At 36.0% G+C, this 23,889-nt stretch overlaps 1 protein-coding gene across 4 annotated transcripts in view; it reads right to left on the bottom strand.

The window, feature by feature from the left end:
- Pclo (piccolo presynaptic cytomatrix protein) overlaps positions 1 to 23,889 on the bottom strand; it is a 359,315-nt gene that overhangs the window by 322,310 nt on the left and 13,116 nt on the right. For all 4 annotated transcript variants that reach the window (XM_031380023.1, XM_031380024.1, XM_031380025.1 and 1 more), the window contains exon 3: positions 9,451 to 10,863. In XM_031380023.1, the coding sequence (XP_031235883.1) occupies positions 9,451 to 10,863 (1,413 nt within the window). The remainder of the gene's footprint in view (positions 1 to 9,450; positions 10,864 to 23,889) is intronic.

Raw genomic sequence — 23,889 nt, 5'->3', positions numbered from 1 at the left:
AGGGATTTTTGTGTTTCCTCTTTAAGAGCTTCTAGCTCTTTACCGGTGTTCTCCTGTATTTCTTTGAGTGTGCTATTTATGTCCTTCTTAAGGTTCTGTATCATCATCATGATAAGTGATTTTATATCTGAATCTTGTGTTTCTGGTGTGATGGTGTGTCCAGAACTTGCTATGGTGGGAGAATTGGGTTCTGATGATGGCAAGTGACCTTGGTTTGTGTTGTTTATTTTCTTACGCTTGCCCCTGCCATCTGGTTAACTCTAGTGCTACCTGCCCTTGCTAAATCTGACTGGAGCCTTTCCTTCCTGCGATCCTGGTTGTGTCAGAACTCCTTAGAGTCAAGCTGCCTCTGTGATCCTGTGATTCTGGGATCCTGGGATCCTGGACTTGTTAGATCACCTGGAAGTGTGGCTTTCTCTGTGTGTTGTGGGACTGGCTGCAGAGCTTGTGCCCAAGGTCTGCTCAGAACACTAACCCAGACAGACCAGAAGGAACCGGTGTCATTAGGCTGGCGGAGTTCCTAAGTCGGGTCTTTTCATAAAAATATGTAATGTTTAAATACTTAAAAGATCTAATTATATTAAAATGAAAAACCAGTATATAGATTAAAATCTCATAAAGAATATTAATAATAATCATATGTATGAAAAATATTTTATATGCATTAACAAGGAGTCAGGCTATGTAAAGTATAAAACCATGCACGAATATTATCCAAAAATAGCATAGATATAAACAAAGTTTATAAACAAATATTTGTAGATGATAATAAAAGTAACTTATTTGCCAGAATTAATTGTCATCTCAAAAGCTTACTGCATAAAAAACTCACCCTTCCTAGTTCTGTCTGAACTCTGGCTGGCTGGTTCAACTCAGATGTTCTGGCTCAAACGCCTCTCCAAACTGACTGATTGAATCTGGCTTCTCTTGTCTTCTCACTGAATTGTTCTGTTTGGTGTCAAACTAACTCTAGCAATTTGTTCTAATATTCTGGCTTCCTTTTGTTCTCTGTCTTCAATTGCCTCTGCACAAACTCACAACTGAACTGAATTGTAATGCACTGCACTTAGTCCACTGAATTACACTGAACTCCACTGAACTGACTCAACTCCCATACTGTCTCTCTCCCTGTGCTGCTTTTAAGTAGCTTCTCATGAGAGTTGGCCATATAAGGTCTCTGACTCCTTCTGTCATATATTTCACTTTGCCCTTTAATTAGACTCAGTTTTGGGATTAAAGTTGTGTGCTAATGGTGTGTCTATATTCCAGCCAAAGGATTAAAGGTATGTGGCATGGTCTATGGATGTGGTTCCTTGCCAGAGCAACCCTGTTGCTGGGTTAAAATCCTTCTACCAGTGACAAACTCATGATATTGATATAATTTACATGCAGAGAGTAGCAAAACATATTTACATATACACTATATCTCTGCCTACTTTATTAAAAAGTATATGAACTTTATTATTCAAATTATTAAAGTAAATTTTTTAATATGCATGGCAGGAACCTAGCATAGTTGTAACCTGAGAGGTGCTACCAGCAGCTGAACAAGACAGATGCAGATACTTAGAGTCAAGCGTTAGACAGAAGTCAGAACCCCCTATAGAAGAGTCAGGAGAATGATTGAGGGAACTGAAGGGGATGGCAACTCCACAGAAAACCCAACAGAACCCCTGGGAGCTCCCAGAGTCTGAGCCACCAACCAATGAGCACTCACAGGCAGGTCTAAGGCCCCTGGCACATATGTAGCTGTGGGCTCCATTGTCTGGCCTCAGTGGGGAAAGAGGCTTGATGCCCCAGATAGTGGGAATAAAGGAAGGGGCATTCTCTCAGAGGCTGAGGGGATGGGGATGGGGGAAGAACTCTGTAATGGGGGGACCTAGTGGAAGTGCAATATTTGAGAAAAGATGTAAACAAGAAAAATCATTTATATATACCTATAAAAGAAACTACAAGTATACTAAATGAATATGCAATCTTTCTTTTTTAATTTTCTATATTATCTCTTAACTACATACTACAGGCATTTTTAAAGATATATAAAATAAATAGTATAATCCTTTATCCAATTTTGCATATACATCTTGAATATGCACTCTCTCTAATATCTATTTCTAAATCTTTTAATAATGACCTCAAAGTTGAAAGCTTTCACCCAAATGTGCATACATACTGTAAACATACTCAAGGTCTCTCAAAGATACATTTAGAACAGAGGAGTCAACAGAGTTCATGGGGACCTTACATTTGGTAAGGCCACAGTACAAAGTGTGGTTATTACTACTAATTATTAGCAAGACCTGAGAACAACGATCTGCAGATCAGTCCAGACATCCATAGAGTGTATGTTGACAATAAGAGCACTGAAATCTACTCCTTCAAAAGAAAATGCAGGAACAACCATCTACCATGCTTAATATAAAGACTAATTCCTGGGAAAGGTAAGTATGTTGCAAGAAATACAAGATACTCATGCATTTCTTATAGAGACAAGTATATTCTACATGGAAGAATGTTATAATATATGCAGATACAATTACAGTTGAACATTCAAAGACAATATTAAGAATAATAATTAAGGAAGAAAATAAACAGTAAGTGGACTGGGATTAATTCACAAGTGGTGAAAGAAACCTTACAACTTTTGAGTGTTTTAGAAATACTCATTGCTACCCAAAAATAGAAATATCAGGGAATTAAGGGTGAAACCTAGACAGGAGACTGTTTTAATTAAAATTTGAAGAACTTCATATATGAATACTGTGCCTATATAACTGTTACCCTTCCCTTACTACCTCCAACTACTCTCTTATCTGGCCCCTTCACCACCAAATTCATGACCATTTCTTTATTTTGTTACTTATATACATATATGTATATTATAACACTTTAAGACTTTCAAATGATGAAATGTTATTAGAAAAAAAGGAATAATATTCAAGTTTACAGAGTCTATAGTGAGAAAGAAATCATGTATACACACACACACACACACACACACACACACACACACACACACACAGAATAGCCAGGAGTAAAATAAACTAAAATTATACTGAAAAAATGGAATCTTGAATATGCAAACTCTCTTTTTTATTTTCTATTTTATCTTTTTATTTTGAAAAAAATTATAACCTACTGTGACCATTTAACATTGCCAATATGTACAGTAGGATAATATTTTAATGGTTTAAATAAAAGATAAAGTAAGACTATAATTAGAATAAAGTATGAGATAAAAAATATAAACATAAAAAATACTATTAACAATATTTGATGAAAAATATTAATGAAGTACTTTATAATTTTTATACTGCCCTTTGTGCTAGTTTTATGTCAGTTTGTTAGAGGGTAAAGTTCGGAAGAAAAATCTTCAGTTAATAAACTGTACCCACTAGATTGGCCTTTGGGCAAGTCTTTGGTACATTCTCTTGATTGAGGATAGGTATGTAAGGGCCCAGCTCACTGTGGGCTGTGCCATCCCTGAGTTGGTGGACCTGGATTCTGTAAGAAAGCAGGGAGATGATGCCATGAAAAGCAAGCCAAATACGTAGCACCTCTTACTGGCCTCTGCGTAGGCTCCTGTCTCTGGGTTCCTGCTAAAGTCTCTATTTCCTTGTTCCTATCTTGAATTACTGCCTGGGCATCCCTTAGTGATAGACTCTTACAGGCAGTGTAAGATAAAATAATCCATAACCTCCCCAAGTTGGTTTTAGTCATGGTCTTTAATAATATTAATAAAAATTCTAGGACAGGTTTTAAAATTCAATATTTCATATTTAAAATATAACCTAACAAGCTAGCCATGTGATGTTTATAAGTGTAGTGGCTATTATATCTGTTGGTGTATCCCTAGAAAAATAAAAAACACATTCAGACCTGGCTAGAACATTATACAGACACTGTAAAGTACAAGTTTAGGATTGTACATTCTCAGAAATGCTGAAGTAAGGACACTATGAAACCACGATAGGTGAAATCATTCAACTATCACACACACAGCACATATACATACACACATACACACACTTGTGTGTGCATATATATATACACACATACATATATATACACGAGTGTGTGTATATGTATGTTTATGAGTGTGGGAGAAAGGATATATATATATATATATATGTATATATATATATATATATGTATATGTATACACACAGAGAGAGGAAGAGCGGGAGAGAGGGAGAGTGGGAGAGAGGGAGAGAGCGAGCTCTCCCTTCAATGATGGATAATGATATGGATGCATAGCCCAAATAACCCTTTTCTTCCCCAGCTTGCTTGTTGTCATGGTGCTTATCACAGCAGTAGGACCCTTAACTTTTGACCCATAACTGGTAGCTAGTAATCTATGCTTCTGAGCTCAGCCCCCAAGCCCACTCCATCCTTGTAAACAACCAGGTAACACAGCCATACTGTCCCATGGAAAACAATGGTAATTAGCTCCCCATATTTACAAATTTGTAGGACTTAAGATCCTAGTAATTACTAACCGATGCATGAGCAAGAGTGCATAGACCAAGTGGTATTTTTCTCTAGTTCCATGAGTCATTTAAACAAATAAAGTCAATATTACTTAACTCCTAAAGTAAATTTCTTGCTTGATAACTGAATCTCATTCTCATTTAATCCCCAAAGCAGAGCTTAAATGATCAAATAAATTATAGAGAAAGAAGTATGCAGCACAATGTCTTTTCTGTTCAAACACCTGCTCCGTGAGAGTAATGAAGAAAGGTGGCATGGTTGATATCAGCTTTCATTTCAAACAATGTCTATGCAATATTTTTATTGGACCACACTTACATTCATTTTATATTTAAAGTATAAAATTAAAAAAATCTAGTAAGAAAAGAAATACTAGCTGCAAGGGACAATTTTATAACAGTTTTGACTTCCAGATGGATAAATACTGTTTTCAATGATGCTCAAAGTTCAGAGAGTATGTGTGAGACAGAGCTCCCTCTGAACTATGTTTCCTCATTCCCTTTTATGAGAATTCATTATTTTATTTGTGTGTAGTTGAAAGGATATAAAAAACCACTTTAATAAATTCTCAAATAATAAATTGTTCTGGCTGAAGCAAAAAGAAATACCAAGCAGGAGTGGTGGAGGGGCTATCTGCCTCTATATCTCCTACTATAATTTAATCCTCCAAGATCCTTTTTCTTGATTTACTACAAGCAAGTTTTCCTTGGGAAATATTCAAAATATAAATATGTATGTGAAAAATTCTGCTTATTTAGAACAAAATGATAACCTAAATCACTAATAAGAGGATAATGTATATAATGAAATATAAATTCACAGAATTGAATTGTGAATATTCATTTAGATGACATTAAAGCTATTTAATAACAGAGGAAGTGTTATATGTTCACTGGAGTACAGAGATACCATGCAGACTAGAATATTAACTATTTTTAAATGCATTAGAAATGAGGATTAGTAGGGAAAATTGATTTCTTAAAAGTTGTTTGAGTAAAACATCTCAATTTTAAATCCATATTTGACTATTTTAAATAAATATCATACAAGAAAAATGCAAATTTATCCTGAAATGAAATATGTTTAACATTTATAACCACATTATAAGTATTGTTGTTATAAAAATCACATAAGTGATCTCTCTGTCTCAAGAGAAAAAATTTCCAAGACTGCAGAACTCTACTATGTGAGCTGATCTGCAGTCATTTACATTTTAATTTCTTCTTCATGCTTGCACCCATAGACATACTTTTAAATACGTTTTAAAAGTGTTGCATATGCTTTTCATAGTATTAAGTAATGTTGATTAAAGTAAAAGAAAGATACTATGCATTTCCAGCTCATATGGTCCATTTCTACTAGGCCAGCTGTGATGCAGAATGCAGAAGCCACCACAGCTAAAGAAGAAACAACTGAAGGGCTCTGTCTCAGCACTGGATCTCAATCAGCTCAAATGGCTCATTTGTTGCCTAGTGACAAATATATGCTAGCTAGTTCCACACCATTTAGGCTATGCAAAATCATCTTGCGAATAAAGCAAAATTATGACTCTAGGACATGGTTCAGCATTAAGAAAATATATTCATGCTAAGTCTTATTTTCTTGGAAAAAAGTTATTTCAGGAAAAAAAATACCAAAAACAAAAATAAATACCCACAACAGGTAATGTTGGCATCTTTTGCATTTGAACTAAATGAGAATTCTTAAAATTCAGGAGCGAAAGCTATTGCCAACTGGCCTGTTTTCTCATCAGCCTTCCAGATTCGTTAGCTGCACTTCTCTCCGAAACCTGTTCTTCTGAAACTTCCTCCAAGAAAAGTAACACCTTGTCTGCACAAAAATTAAGCCTAAAAGAACTGTCTCTTGATTATTGTACCATTTGTACAAATTAGCCATCATACAGTTAAACAATAAAGCTCACGTTAGACACTGGATGCACCCCAGGGATCATCAGAAGCCTTTGGCACTCAAAGTTATAGTGAGGGAAAATATGTAAGAGGGGCAGGCAAAGTCCTTAGAGACAGCTCCCTCAGGGTAAGGGCTGGAGAGGTGGGGTGTCGTCTGCAGCTCTCAACACAGGACAAACTACAATGGATGCCCAGCCACCACCAGAGGAACAAAAGCAGAAGGAGCCAAGGCAGGAAGACAATACAAGGCCTCTAGGAAATGTATCTGCCCCAGGGCTAAGACAAGAGAAACAGGGACCTCCGGCAGAGTTAAATATGCTAGAAAATAAATGGAAGCCACTGACTCTACATTAAGGAATAACACTTTTTTTTGTACTTTAGGAATAAGTGTTAATATCTTGAGAATATACTTCCTAAACTAATAGTACAATAGCACTGAATCACAGGGAAGAATATCACAGAGTGGAAAAAAACATAGAGACTAAATAAAGATTAGAAGTGCATGTTTCCCCAGTGAAAAAGGAGAGACATACATAGTATGAACAGTGGGATTGTGATGTAAATCAAGCCTAAAATATTTAAAGTTTGGACATATACAAGACTGCCTATTATTATACATGACATATGTATATAAAGTTATGTATTGCTAAAGATATACATGATATATAATATATATGTATATATATATATACACACACATGTAAATGCTTACACACACACACACATACAAAACAAACACAGTGTACCATCCTCCTTTTAAGCAAACCCATATGCAATTCCTGTGAAGTTTGGAGACAATAATAATTTGAACATAAAATAGCCAACTGACTTTCCCTCTTTTTCTCAATACTAGACTAGCCAAGAGGCTTTAGTGACAGCAGAGGTGAGACTTTATGCCAACTGAGTGAGCTCTTTACAAAGACCAAGGTCAAGCACACTAGTCATCTTTGCCTTATCAAGTTTTCTTTTCCTCTGAAATGCAGCCTTCTAAACTCAAGGAAATTATTGCAGAGCACAATCTCCCGGAAAGAGACAGATACGATATATCCTACTGGCTCATATTAAAAATGGGACCTTATTTAAATTATCCAAAAATTTTAGAAAACTTATATCTTCAAATTATATAATTATTAAAGTTCCACACATGGTGGTTAATTCTATAATTTATTCAAATAATGTCCTTTCCAAACTATGACCTACAAGGCAAAATTAACCAGCATACAGACTATGAAATATTTATTTCCCAAGAAAATTTACTGAATGCACTCAAGGGACTCTCATGTTATTATTCTAAACTCTGATAGAGTTTTCATAATCATGATGGGTCAAATGTTGTATATGCACACTAACATATAAACAAATAACACACACACATACACACACATATATACATACATATGCAGCATTGTATGTATAAGCTATACTCCGTCCCTTGAACTATACACATGTTTATGTTAAGACAATATGAAAATTACAGTTTTGTTTTTGGTAGTGTTGTTTGCATTACAGTTTTTTCCACAAATGCATTGTGTTTACACCATAAAGATCCTCATTAAAGGGTACAGGTTTTTTTTAACAGCTTAAATAAGTGCAGCTGTACTAGGAAAAAATTACCCTCATGATGAATGCACATACAAAAGCCCAAAGTGCCCTTCTGAAGCAATGAAGAAGTTAAGCTTTTTGTGTGTCTTACATTTACACTGAAGGTAATTTGTGACAATAAGAATGGGTGTGGGCTATATAGTCTTTCATTTACCTGAGGTATGGAAAGAGTTGGGGCCAGGATACAAGGCTCTGGGGGTATATGGAGGATGGAGCAAAGAGAAAGGGAAAGAGAGAGGAACTTTTTCTAATTAAAATTATTTTTAAAAAATAGTGGATTCTATGATAAGGATTCATAAAAGGATTCTATGATATAAGTTCTGCCCAGCCCTCCTCAGATCTGCCTGAGTGGCTCACAAGATTAGAAACAGTGAACTGAAAGAGCACTTAAATAGTTTTGATTTGTGTAAATGTAATGAACAGTTATTCTAATTATCAAACTATTTATTAAGCCATTTTTATTTACATAATATAGTAGTGATCATTTAAGCTTTGAGTGCCCTATAGCTAACTATTCTAATAGTCTTAGTGCAATACTAATGTTTAAGCACTGGTTCTTTACTTTAATTTTATTTTATTTTTTACTTATTCAATTTACAACTCTCTCATGGCCAACCTCCTGGTCACCCCTTCTACAATCTTTTACGACTATATTATGAGTCACAAACTACATTCTGGTTGTTTCCATTTTGGAGACGGTGTTTTTAATATCTCTTTGGAGTGTCTCCTCATTAAGCACAGAAATGCATTTGTCTTGCACAGCCCCCAGAGGACTCTGTGATATCAACAGACAGCATCACCAACACACATATAGACAATCTAAATATATCATATGTAAGCCACTAAATTCATCAGGCGATTTTCTTAACCCACACAAAGTTTTTAGTTCATAACGTGTACGATTCTAGTCAACTAACATTCTCTTGGAAAGTGTATCAGAGACCATGGCAAGGGAGCACACACCTGCGAGGCTGAAGCAGATTCATGCTAGCTCAGGGTATAGGCAACATCTCGAATCCAAAGGAAAATTAAAGTCGACTTAAACAACAAGTCATAATAAAGACAGAAGAGAGATTAATAAAAAAAATAAGAACTAAGTATTACAACTTTATAAGAACTAAGTATTACAACTTTTCAGTGAGCTTTCTCTATGAAAAAGAATGAAGAGCCTTCCAAGCTTTGGTCTATAATTCATGAACAAATAGCATCATCATGATTTTGATTTTTCAACGTAGTCCATCTCTTACTTTTAGCATAATAACCCACAAGACACAAAGAATAAGTATTCAAAATAACATGTGGATGAAATAATTTGACCTCCTCTAATCTATCAAGATTCATTCCTTTCCTTCAGTAGAAACATGCTTCATTGCTCAGAAATTCAGATCCCCAAACATCCAGAATAAACTGCTATAGACTTTCATTCACGTGTAACGTAGGTATTGCTTACCTCAGTCAGGTGGGGCGTTGGGTTAAATCCACAGAGATTGCAAACTTGGTTCTTGCATTCCGTGCAGGTGTTGAAGTTGGGAGGATCCTGGGACCCTGTGTTGAGTTCAGTTCTGCAGAGAGGACAAGCTGGTTTGGGTTTGGTGGTCTTGTCTGGCTTCTGGGTGAGGATAGCCTTTTCGGGCTCTGCAGGCAGAGGCTTGCTGACCTTCCCAGGTAGGGGCTTCTTGTCTTTCTCTGTCGTCTTCTTCGCTGTTGGAGCTTGCTCGGGTTTGGACTCTAAGTTTTCAGCTGCCGGGGCTTTTGTTTCTTTCTTCCCAGCAGTCGTCTTGGCAGGTGCTGGTGGGAGCTGACCTGTGGACTTGGGTGGTCCCTGAGCAGCGGGCGTCTGGGATGGGGTAGGGGCTTGCTTTGATGGGACAGCTGGCCCAGTCTGCGGGTGAGGTGCTTGCTGGCCTGCTGTGGAAATTAAGTTTGATGCTTGGCTAAAGATGGATGCTCCAAACCCGAATAGTTTCCCTGTCACAGTTTCTTGAGGAGTTGTGGGCTGTGATTTGGGGGCATCACTAATAGCACCCAGATTCAAACTGAACCGTCTTGACTGCTCCTGAGGCTTCGGGGGCTGCTGAGACTGGGGTGCGGCTTGGCCAGTGGTAGGTCGTGTGCCAGACGGTGCTGGTGATCCTTTTGGCACTGGCTTTGTATCTGGTTTAGGGATCAGCTTGGTTTGTGCTTTCTTAGGCTCCTCCTTCTTCGGAATTGGATCCTTGCTCTCAGAACTGGGCCCAGGGTGTGAAATAATTTTTGAGTCTGATGCAGGCCTGGGCATGGCTTTAGAATCAAGTGGAGTAATTTTTTCTCCTGTCGGTGGGAAACTCTGTGAAGGTTTGGTAGAGTCTGTTCTCAAAGAAGGGGCTGTTTTCCCTTGAGCCTGTGACTGCACTTGAGAGCTCAGAATATCAGCCTTTGCTGTTGCTGCTGCTGAAGACTGGGCATCTGTGAGTGTCTCTGTCGTCTTGGGTTGCTTTGGTTCAACATCTGCAACAGGGGCCTTGGCTGGTTCAGGTAGGGCTGCAGAAGGCTCCTTGGGAGGGGCTGGCTCCGGTAAGGCCTCTGCCACTGGAGGCTGTGGGGCTGTAGCTGGGGTAGGTCCATGAAGGGTTGGCTGTTTCACCAGTGGCGGGGGCTTTTTCGACTCCGGTGGTTTTTTTGACTCCAGTGCTTTGGGGCTGTCCTGTTTGGACGGAGGTTCCTTCTTTGGGGAAGCCGGCTGCGATGGTACAGGTGATTTGCTGGCTGTTGGTGTAGGTCCTAAGGCAGCCTTTGGGGTTGGCTGCGGTGAAGATGGGATTGCCGCTAGTTCACCTCCCAGAGCTCTTTGCATCTGACAGTTCAAACAGAGCCACTCTTTGATCTAGAAGCAACACATAACCATCATTACTAAGATAACATTGTAAACATCCAAAAAGCTGTCTTAAAAGCATGTCTGCTGTGACTATTAAGTCTCATTCCTCTAAGACTCAACTATAATCATTATTTTAATCAATAATTAAAATATGCAAAATTTAAATTGATAAAAGATAAAAAAACCTCAGAAACTAAAGCATACCATACTGTAAGAAAAATAAACAGGAAAAGCACATGATTTTATTCTGCCTCCAATGTTAATTTTTTTCATTCCTCATTCATGATTCGCTCAGGTGTGTTAGCTCCAGAAATAGAAGGTAATATATAAAAATATGAATTTTAACTTATTAGATGCCACTAATATGTTATGATATGTATTTTTCTGCTGTTGGCTCCTCACCAGGTTTTATTTATACAACCTAAAGTAGGCTTGCTGATTTCTTAATATATTATTGAAAATTATATTACTGAAAATATATTACTGAAAATATTGCTGATTTCTTAAATTAAAGGAGCATTATTTCTACTTTCAACTCAACAGACATATACATCTTAAAATAAAAATAAACCAAGGTAGAGAAGACTAAGGATAACTCTCTGATTATCATAAATAATATGATTTAGCAAGGAAAATGTTGTTTCCCTGTAAACTTTATCAAGATACTTAGAAGGTAAGTGTTTTAGATAGTATATAATGCATAGAGAAGGGAGAGAGAACAAGAGCAAGTCATATAGTTGAGGCACACACACATGTATACACATACAAAATTACACCTTTATTCCATAACTTTTGGTTGTGAATAATTGCAGACTTTATTATAACAATTTATAAGATAATTTAAAAGTATGCCTATCTAACATTTTTGTATAATTCAATAATGTTTCTTAGAGAGCCTGTCCATCCAGAGTATGAAGTGCTAAGAGTTTGGCACCAAAGCTCTCTGTATATAATACAGCATGGAAGCAGATAGAAGTATTCGAACCATAGGCAATGGGAAAAAGGTCAACTAGTATGTAATAGTAAAGTATTAACTTGCCAAATAATATATTCTCCATTTTCAAGCAATTATCTTTTGTAGTAAAATTTAATCAACTTTTCCTAAGACTGTAAAGGCACTGTTTTCTTCTATATTTTTAATTTTGAGACAGGGTATTGCTTCGTAATCCACCTACCTCAGTATCCTGAGCACTGGAATTACAGGTGTGCTCAAACAAAATTTTTTCAAACCATGACTCAATATAAAATGATTTAGCCATCTCATAAACATCAAACCTAGGACTGGACAATTCTAAGATATCTTATTTCTATTGTAAAAATTAAATTAAAAGATTAAATATTCGTGATAAGTAGTTAGGAGTTCCTTAAATTTGTTTTCAGTGTCAGGGTCAGGCACCTCTACACTCATATTTTTACCTTTAACTTTTAAAACATTGCCTCGTGTGGCTCAAATGTGCCTCAGATTCATTGTCCTGATGAGGAGCACCTTGACTCTCTGCGTGACTTTCCTCTACCTTGGGGGTACCAGGACTACAGGCCTGTGTTCTATAGGAGATTACACCCAGGGCTTCACACATGCTAGCCAAGCTCTATGCAAATAGCTATATCCACAGCTACATCTGTATTCTGTATATTTACCTTCCTACGTATCTGAAGCATTTCAGAGAGTAAATAACTTTTGTATAAATAATGCTTGAAATCATAAAATAACCAAATAATCACTGTTTCTGTACATTCTTTGGTGAAATCAGGCCTGAAGTGTAAATTAACCTTCATTCCATTCCAATGCAACTTGATGAACTAAGATCTCTGAAAATAAACAGGTTTCCACTACCCAAACTGCCAATTAGAAGTGTACCGCTATTTATCATTTTCTCATGTATTTTTCCACATCCTGACTTAATTAGCTCATACTCACATAACCAAACAAAGAAAATATAATTAGATCCCCAAGTCTTTGTAGGTAGTGCATTTGATTTTCACCTAACCTGCAAAATATCTGTTAAGTATATGATCTCTAATCAAGTTAATAAATATAGATTGCATATTTTAAGGCTAATTCTCTTTTTCAACATTAAAAACACATATATTAAAGTAAAAAAATTAATGAAAAAATACCATGATACATTTCTTAGAAATTAAGGAAAATAGAACAAAGAAAAAAATAGTAGTGATTCACCCAAGCTTGAACAAAGTCGCAAATAATCTGCCTGAAATTAAAGTTTACAGAAGCTATTTTTTCACTTATAAAGTCAAACTAGAACTACAGTCTACATAAAATAAATGCTGCATATAATTTCAGATTTTCTAAAATGTAAAAAACAAACTTCATACTGTAACTTTTGCAAATTAGTATAGAATATTGAAAATGAACTTATAACCTGATGAGAACTTTCATAGTTGTCAATTAATCTCTTCTCTAAACAACCTGGAGGTGGCATCAGCACATTCTTCACTTCCTTCTGTGTTCCCAAATCAGACACACACACACACACACACACACACACACACACAGCCTTGTATTTTAATATGTTAAGGCTAATTCTTATCCACATCATTTCCTTCTATTATTATTAACAGTTGTTGTATCCAACATGCATGTGAAACTTAATCTCTATTCATTCCTTCACTCACTGGTTTGCTGAACACTTTGAACAGTGCCTATGCCTTTGAAGGAGAGAACAAAAACTACATACCTATTAGTAGCTACAATTCAGTGAGAAGTTAGAAAACACATGGTAAGGCACAATGTAACATGAAGACTTCAGAGATAGAAAAGAAGTACCTGACAATATTGTGGTGATTCCTTCTTCCCTGCTAGTTTCTGTCTGTGTTTGTACTTGTAGGAATGTTGAAGTAATGAACTTGAACTTGTGAGTAATACTGTAAATTCTTCTGCAGGGTGATCACTGGGGCTTCATGTCCATTATTAGTTCTTAAGTGTGTCTTTGATCAACTTTAAAATCATCATACTACCACAGCAGAGATAAAGTCTATGTAATCTCAGAGAAAGGCATTTTATATGGTTTAAATTAAGTGACTGATTATAGTTTATAAATGAACCATTTAAAGACAGGTCTTATGGAAAGGGAGACAACTCTCTTCTCTTAGTACATCTTTTCACTAAACACACGTCACTATCTTATTTTTTATCTCCTCAATGTTTTCTTTTACATTTTTAAACAATCCATGAGACATTTTGTCCTATATTTTGCTTTACTTCTAAAATAAGAGTTGAAATCATTGCCTACAATTATGATAATTTTTTTTGTCCTCTAAGGATGTTTGTAGAAAGAACTCCCTTTTAATTTATTATATTGGCCTTATCTCATGAATATTTAAATTGTCCTGTCAGTACTTATAAACTTCACACCACAAACACACACACCCAAACACACATATACACGCACACACACACACATTAGCATGTACCTTAATACACTGAACAAATGGTAAAGTTTACAACCAGCTTCAGTATTCACATAATTAACCAAAAAATAGTGAGCCAACTTTGATATCTGTTATGTTTCTACAAGGTACACAGAGATAAAAAGAATACAAGGCAAAAATAATGTTACTGCCTTCTGTTGCCCAACTTACAATTGTCATAATTTTACTACAGTCTAGTCACTATACAGGCATTCCCTAAATATGTCTGCATTGGGTATAAAAGATAATTCTTCATTTATCCATTTATTCTTTCACTTTTTAAACCTCTCTGTCTCTCTCAATCTCTTTTTCTCTCTCTCCTTCTTTTATTGACTCTCACATTTTAATTTATACTTCCATAAAATAATATTTAAGGTGAACACAAGAAGTGGTTATCTCTAGTGTTTTCTATCAAGACATACTGTCGATGGTCTTATGCTAAAACTTATATAGCTAAACTACATCAAAAATCTATGTCCAAATGCCCAAATAATTTAAACAACCAATGGCAAGGACTCCCTTATGTTTTTCTTGATCCCCAAAGTGGATTTGACCTTCTCACTATCATGAACACAAAACTGTCTAGCTGATACAAATTATAGAAATTAAAAATGTTCAATTTTGTTTACTGTAGCATTTCTTTTTATGCTATGACTTACTATTGCAAACACAACCAGCATAGAATGCTTAGTATTTGTTATGTGGTTCCATACAATTCTCACTAGAATCCCTATCTGTAATTCTGTACAAGAGAGTCATCCCCATGTGGATTTAAACTGGAAAGAATGTGCTATATTTTCATAGCCACAAATATTTCTTGTATCTGGAAATAGTAACTTCATTATTTTTCTTTCAAAGTTAAGCCCTTGTCTCTAATGCTGGCTGAGCAGAGGTACCTTTTGCACCAACATCAGCTAAAATACTTGCTGCTATTACATTGGTAGCCATATCTCTGACAACTGACCCCTCATTTCTTATTAATGTATCTTCATTCTATGATATCCATGAGTGTGGACTTTGAAAAATGATAGCTCCTATGAGATCCCAAAGGCTAAAAATAAAAAGCCCAGTTCCTGGAATGGGTTAACTGTTTGTAATTGTTTGTCAGTGGGGTCTCATGTACTCTGAAATATTACCAGTTATTTACAGTACTATTGGTTACTCTCAGAACTTGACAATAAGAACATATAGTTGAAGGTACTGCATACATGAGTCGTAGCATATGAAGATACTACATTGGTCCTGACTAGAAACTTCATTCCTGCAAGACAGTTTTCACCATGCTAAAACATTCTATGCACATTTTTGGATGAGGAATGTACTCAGCAATCCTAAGCAGCTAGGAATCCCATAAACTCCAAAAGTAATTGGCCCAGAAAGCATTTCCATGATGCAATAGCAGCATGAACATCATGGAGGCAAATAACTATTTTCTTAGAGGATTTATGTTCCATTCCACAAGATGAAACATGGAATCATTATTAGAGAGGGCCAAGAGTCTGTGGAGGTCACAGACTTTATGATGGTAAAAGGACCCCCTACAACTATCATACTGCTGAAAGGATAGAGTATTAAACTGACTCCTATTAACTTACTATACCCATAGATCAATGCATCTGCTCACCTCCATCCGAGAATCTTCCATGCAACAGATGGAGATTAACATAGAGCCCCATCACTGATCAAAGTACAGAAAACAAGAGACTACGGAATGCCTAGTCCTAACCAGAACATCTATATCACATACTCTTTTTCAAGACATAGACATCACTGCAGAAGGGGGGCCAAAGGAGTACATGTGTCAGAAGCCCATGAATGACTACAAAGAAAAGGACATCATAGGGCATTTATCTTGGTTGTGACAACATACACAAAGCCTGTGAAAACTTAAGACAGACTCAATCTCAACATGGAGAGAGGGGATAATCACAAAGCCTCACTCCTAGCTCCTGATTACTGACATTTGATAGCTGCTAGGAAAGAAAAATCAGTTTCCTTTGAGAGAGTAGCCCCGTGTATGTCAACCATATTCCAGAGAATGGCCAAATTCAAGACTATATGGGTATCAAACATCAGACATTGTAGCTTAAAACCAACAGCAACAAAACGTGGGTAAGAAGGGAGAGTGAACCTGGGAAGATTGGGCCCAGGGAATATGAATGAAATAGAGAGCATGAAATTCCCAAAGAACCAATAATTTCTTATATATATTAGTCCCTATCGCTTCTTCCTGCTTTCACAGAGATGTTGTAAACAACTTCCCAGTTTCATTGTTACAAGCAGTACCCCTCACTGATGGTACATTTTCACAAATAGGCCTCAAGCTGAATGTTCTAAAATTCTAGATTATACAAGATGAATAGCAAAATAGTTAACTTTAACTTTCTGACAGGCTAATTTATAGAAAATCCATAAATGAAATAAAAATATGAAAGCACATTTATTTAATAAACTAACTCAATTAGCCCCACAGAATGGGAGGGTCAAAAGAAAGCACAGCAGTGTTAATCATTCCGTCTCCTGACTTAATGTGCTACATCAATGCGGGTAAGGTAGAGGTCAGAAAGTGCTTCTGCTCATTCTCCAGTTACTGTGTATAATAAGAGAGATCTACATACAAGAGCCTAATAAACCTCTCTGCTTAATACAGGCTCAAGATCCCCTTTCTGCTGAGCCCTTGTATCAGACCTTGGAAATACAAAAAATTTAGTTTCACTAGCTAAGGTTTGGGGCCGTGCAATCAATGTCTTATTTACACCACTAAAGAAGTTTAATTGTGACTATCACATATAGAATTTCAATAATAGTTGCCAATTTAAAAGTTGTACCATAACTACTGATTATCAAAAAAATATGACTATTAACTTCATGCCCACAATAGTAAAGATGCTGAACTTGATATATCTAATCAATAATATCAAAAGTAGATTTTAGAGATCCAGGAAAAATCACATTCCTAATCTGAAGTATTATTTTTAATTTTTATCAGAATGCACATTTTTCATTCTTTGAGAATTTCTAAACATGTGTATTAATGTGTTTAACCTCAAAATAGAATATAAACCTCACAACACAACAGTGGTTAAAAGAAACAAACAAAACCCTCCGAAACAGCTACAACAACAAAATTTCACTAAAATAAGATTAAAATTCATCTAAAATTATAATGGATGGTTTTCTCAACTTAGATGGCTGTTGTGCTTGAAATAATGTAACATCAAAAGAACAATGCAGGAATTGATATCTGTTGGTGTTCATATTCGCTGCAGGGGCTGATATCTACCAGTGTTCATATCTGTTGTAGGGACTGTTATACTCTGGTGTTCATATTTACTGTTGGTCTGTTTTTCTTTTTTTCTTTATTAGATATTTTCTTTATTTACATGTCATATGATTTCTCATTTCCCAGTTTCCCCTCCATGAAAAAAACAACAAGAACAAATCCCTGTTGCCTCCCCACTCCCCCTGCTTGCCACCCCACCCTCTCCCACTTATTGGCCCTGGCATTCCCCTACACTGGGGCACAGAACCTTCACAGGGCCAAGGGCCTCTCCTCCCATTGATGATCGAATTTGCAATCCTCTACTATACACACGCTGCCAGAGCAATCAGTCCCACCATGTATAGTCCTTGGTTGGTGGTTGAGTCCCTGGGAGCTCTGAGGTTACTAGTTAGTTCATATTGTTGTTTGTCCTAAGGGGCTGCAAACCCTTCAGCTCCTTTGGTCCTTTCTCCAACTCCTTCATTGGGGACCCTGTGCTCAGTCCAATGAATGGCTGTTAGCTTCTAAATCTCTATTAGTCAGGTAAATCATACTTTCATCATGACTTTGTACAATAAAATCTGTTCCTTTCTTCTTTTCTTCTACAGTAAATCTTTCTGCAAATCACAGCACCTAAAGGAACCATCTATTCCAGCAAGTCAGTGCTCTTAACGTCCCTGACCCAAGCTTGTTATTCTGTCCACTGTGAAGCAATGTATCTTTACCTAAATGCAACCCATCTTCAACAATGGCATTGAATGTATTCGTTTACCACTTACTATTTCAACAACTGAAGTCTGCCATGCCTTAGTTACCAACTTGAGTTTTGCATTTTAATTTTGAAGTGTATTTTCCGATTGTTTGTCTATCTCCTAACTTTACACTTTAAAAGAAATTGCCAGTGTACCATGTTTACTCACATCTGTGTTTGGTAACACATAGATCTGGGGTATTTTTAATGATAAACTATTACAAAGTTTTCTCCTATATATCAATTTATTTTAAAATATATATTGAAAAACTTAAAAATTTTTGAATGCCATAGAAAAAAACACCATAAAACCGGACAGCAGGTCTGTCAAAGCAGCGTTATAAATAAGAATGCAAGCGGCAGCTTCAGAGCATCATGCTTGCTGCTACTCAAGGACTGCCCAGAGCACATGACACATGCCTCCCACAGAGACAGCAACATCCAGCAGCAGTTTGGCTGCAGATGGCTCATAATCCCTAGCTATGCATATCAATGAATAATTTATTTCGATTAAAATGTAGATAATGGCATTCTTCAGAACTGTGATATTATTCTCCGTAACTTGGTAAAAATCTTTATTTAGCACATAAAGTAGTTGGATGTTGCTTCTCTTAAACCATGGGCTCCAGTTCCCTGCTGAATAATTCAGCAGCCTTGACCATCGTTTGTGATAAGTATGCTAAATGTGCACTTTTGTATTAATAAACCAAAACAGCATTCACCAGATGCTAACAATAGCATTCTTAATCCTTGCAAACACTTTCAAAGGATAAAACCATGTTTCAATGTTTGTCACAGTTGCCTAAAACATGGGAAACTGACACGCACTAAAGCACCTTTCACAAAATCAGAAGACAGTCAGTGACTGGGATCCTGAGTGCTTCCGAGAAAGTCCAAGAAAACAAGACAAGAGTCCTGTGACCTCAGTTTCTTCTAAACATGGAACTGTTTTTTGAGTTTACTTCAGATTATTCATTATTGCTTGTTGTTGTTATTCAATTAAGTGTTTAACCCTATCTTTTATGTGCCTCTGTGGATAAATGTCGTTTTACCATGTGCATCTTGTCATTGTGATTATACACTCTTTGAACCCTTGTGAACTTTTCAGGGACCTTTCTTAACACTCAGGGTAATCATTGTCTGATGCTCTGAATAAAGTTAGCCACTGCATGAGATTTAATTTGCCTCATTTTTAGGATCCATTCTCCCAAGTTCCAGTGCCTCCATAGCAGTAAAGATAGGGCTATGAAAGACAGTCCATGTTTACAGCAGTTTCACAAGATGAGGACGATGTCTTATCAGTACCTGAGCTTCCATACACCATAACTGAAACTTCTATGTACCTTCTCAAGTTTCTAGGCTTCAGCAGATCAGCAAAGCCTCAGACTCCCAGTTTTACAGCTTATGGCTGCAGTGGCTGCAATTAATGCTTATGCAAGTCTAGTTTATTGTATTATTTTATAATTATCTAATTTAAAATTTTTTAAAAGAAAAGAGAAGCCACACTAGTAAAATAGACCCAAAGTCTCATGGACTGATTTAAGAAAAAAAATGTGTAACTTAATACTTGCTAAGAACTTAACCAGAAGCTCGAAGAAATTTAGCCAGTCACCTTGTATACACACACACACACACATACACACATACCATGTAAAAATGCATATTTCTCTAAGGAAACTTTTGACTCTTTTAACCTGTAAAGGTTTAAGTTGTTGCACAGATGCATATAAACACATATTCACAGACACATATCAGGGAAATGGTGTTTTAAATCCTAATTAATGGGCATTACAATACTCTGCCATTGGTTCAAACAAATTTAATCTAAATTTTTATTATCATTCATTCTATTTTGATGTTTTAAAATCTTCTTTCCTCTGTCAATATAACAGAGCAAGAGTAAGCCTGGAGAGAAGCTTAGTGTTTGTTTTTTCACCAGTCAGTCCAAATAAAGAATTCTTATTATTAGGTTCACATATGAAGAAATCTATCAATTAAATTATTTGTTTTACCTAATTTGAATGTGTTGTTAAGTTTTAAGTATAGAACTAAAACTTCTAACTGATAAGTTAATGATGCAAACGTGTTTCTATGATATATACTTTATAGCTAATGCTTTTATTAGAAAAAACACAATATACCTTGCCCGGCAAAGACTTGATGTGCCAGGGTTGAGGAATACAGAGCGGGACCTCTGTATTCTGGAGGACAAGGGGAGAGGGGGAGGGAGGAAAAATTGTTGGAAGGCGTGACTAGAAGGAACGGCAGGGAGCTAGATGTAAAGTGAATAAATAAAAATAAAATGAAAAAAAAAATCAGGAGCCCCTTGGTCCTGTGAAGGTTCTATGCCCCAGTGTAGGGGAATGCCAGGTTGAGGAAGCAGGAGGGAGTGGGTTGTTGAGTAGGGGAAGCAGGGAAGAAACAGGGTTTTTTTTTTATTTTTATTTTAATCTTTTTTTTTTTTCTGTTTTTCAAAGGGGAAACCCGGGAAGGAGATATCATATGACATGTAAATTAAAAAAAAAAATCTAATAAAAAAAAACACAACAGAGGTGAGTTGTTTTATATTTTGGAAGTCTCTCTCCCCACCTCTCTCTCTTGCATCCTCTGCCCCTCTTTCCACCCCCTCTCTATATATATTCTACTTTACAAACAAAATTGCATCTTAAATTGCTAATTTATTATCTGTCTTTCTAGATTACAAATGATATTAGTAAAGATAAGCAGTTATCGCCTTCCTAATCTCTATTGTCAAATGTTGGTAAAGTGGCCAGAATAATCATATACATATACAGTCTGTAACTTAGAACTTTAGAGAATACCTAGAGATTATAATATCTAGTTAGGGACAAAGTGATCTTCTCTAGATAAAGGTTAACTTTAGTGATCAGTAAATTTGAACTTCTGTAGATCCTCTTGCTAGCAAATTGTATGCCACTATACAACTTAAATTCTGTGGCCACTTTTTTAAACTACAAGTGAAACTAACAATGATGGACCAACTTCCTACTGTCATTGAGAATATTACACCAATTAATAGCAACAATAATAAGATGTAGAGATAATATCAACTTAAGAACAGTTCCAGTTTTATAGCGTACAGTGACTTTTAATTATGTCCCATATCTCAATGAAGGAATGAAACAAACCACTCCGCGAAACAGAGGCTTGAACAAATCAAACAAGTTGATTTAGTTAAACAAGACTTCAAACCTACAATGTCCAAAGCTGGAATCTCATATTTTTCTAGCTTTCCAGAATCATCTTATCACAAATTAAAAAGCAAATGTTACATAAATGTCAGAGTTGAAATAAATTTAATAAACTATTTAAAATATGCAATATTCAAATTACTATTTCCCAGTTCTGGGACAAAAGATCCATATCTTTCTTAAGAAAATGGCAATAAACATTGTAAATTTGGGGGCTGGTGAGATGGCTCAGCGGGTAAGAACACTGACTGCTCTTCCGAAGGTCCTGAGTTCGGATCCCAGCAACCACATGGTGGCTCACAACCACCCGTAATGAGATCTGACACCCTCTTCTGTTCAGACGCTACAATGAATTATGCTCGCAGTGTACTCATACACATAAAATAAATAAAAAAATACATGTAAAAAAAAAACATTGTAAATTTGTTTGTTAGGTAATTCAAAATATTTCTAGTAAAATTATACTCCCATCACCAAGCATGAAGGGAGAGCTAAAACTAGACCTCAGATCATCTGATGCTATCCATGTATTAGATATTATTTATAGAAAATTTTAAAGTTATTATGGATTATTTTATACATTCATCTTCAGTAAAATAGTCTGAAATATCTGTATATAACTGGTTGCCTTGTCAAGGGCAATTAATATTTGACCTGAGTTAAAATGTTACAAATGCATGCTTTCTCAAAGGACAGGAGCAGGCAGGTGTTGCTATTACTCACTACATTAAGCTTATTTACTGATTCAATAAGTGACCTCATTAGCCTTAGTTATCTGCTTTCACAGAACAACATCTGTCATTGCTAAACTATATGGACCATAATACTGGTGGTAATAATACATAGCAAGCCAACTAGACATAATAAAAGCAAGCTCTTCAGAAAAACATCTGACATGGCTCATCATCAGGAAGACGAAAATAACAAAGTGTAATGGCTTACTTCTAATGGATAAGCTTGTAAGTATAGCAAGAAGCTGTGCACAGCAGAACACTCAAGGAATAAACGATCAGAGACACTTCAATGATTAGGATTCAGTGGAATATTTTGAATATATTTAAACAGTACGGAATTTTAAGTAATCTTGTCTTTCTGGTAAGCTAAACATTATTAGGACACAAGTTTTAATGGCAAAAGAAATTTGTTATAATCAAGATATTCTTCTTTTAAAGGTAAAAAGAGGTAGGAATTTCTAGGTCATTGCAACAAAGCAAATGCCTTGTATCTTCCAAAAATCTTATGCTTAGATTTATAAAATGTTATTTCTTGTAAGACTTCAAATGAACAGGATACCAGTTAAAGAACATATAATCTTGATGAAAAAATAGTGAGTAAAGGTAATGACTGAACAGTATCGTAACCATGTTATTTTGAAATATTATAAAATCTCATACTATTCATAACCATAAATTCCCCTAATTCTATCAATTAGATTGTTATTATAATTGGCATCTGTAATGCCTCCCAGAAGCCCACGTGTTAGGAGCCTGGCCCACACAATGTGAGCTACTGAGAGGTGATGGGAACTCAGAGATGGGCCTATGATCTACTCTCTAAGACCATTCCTATGAAGGAGATAGTGAAAAACCTGTCCCTCCCTCCCACTGACTTCTACTCTCCAACCATGAAGTGAGTCGCTCTGCTCCTTCACCTGTTCCTGCCATGTCTGGCATCCCGCAGGCCCAACATCAATAGTCCACTGATCAGAAAATAGATCTGCAAAGCTATGAACCAAAATGAAACTTCTCACTTTACAAACTATCCAGGTAGTTATTGCAAGAAGAGAAAGCTGTTCACCACAATCACCAGGGCTAAAGATTTCTTTAAAATAGAATGGAACTAAGCCTAAACATCATGTACATTTTTTAACTAATAATGCTGATCAAGCAAACTCTTCAGATTACCCTAGTGTTGGTTTTAGCTTGGACATGAACATATAAAAGAAGTAGAAAAGATGTCCCATCAAAAGTACAAGCCTCCTTCATCCGCACTGATGTGGGCACTCTGGAACCAACACCACTAACTTGCTTTTACATTCTGTGTGGATAGTGCTATTACATCCTGAGTTTTGATTTTATGTTTAAGTTATATATTTATAATGCTCAATGTTTCTATCTTGCTATATAAACATTTATCAAAAGATAACCTGATGTCACTTACTTCTAGGAATAATTAAGTGGGAATTTTATGAATGAGTGACTCTGTACAGAATTACATACACATTACTAGATGCAGCTGTACTTGCTTTACATTTTCACCAAGCACAATTACACTCAATATCTAGAACTTCAGTTAAAATTATGATTTACTTTGTTAAATACTTATTTATTTTGTGTATAACAGAACAAAAATTCCATGGTTCCTGTGTAGAGGTCTAAAGA

Source organism: Mastomys coucha, unplaced genomic scaffold (genome assembly GCF_008632895.1).
Source record: "Mastomys coucha isolate ucsf_1 unplaced genomic scaffold, UCSF_Mcou_1 pScaffold19, whole genome shotgun sequence".
Taxonomy (NCBI): Eukaryota; Metazoa; Chordata; class Mammalia; order Rodentia; family Muridae; genus Mastomys; species Mastomys coucha.
Note: the sequence above shows the minus strand (reverse complement) of the source record. Positions and strands in the feature narration are given on the sequence as shown.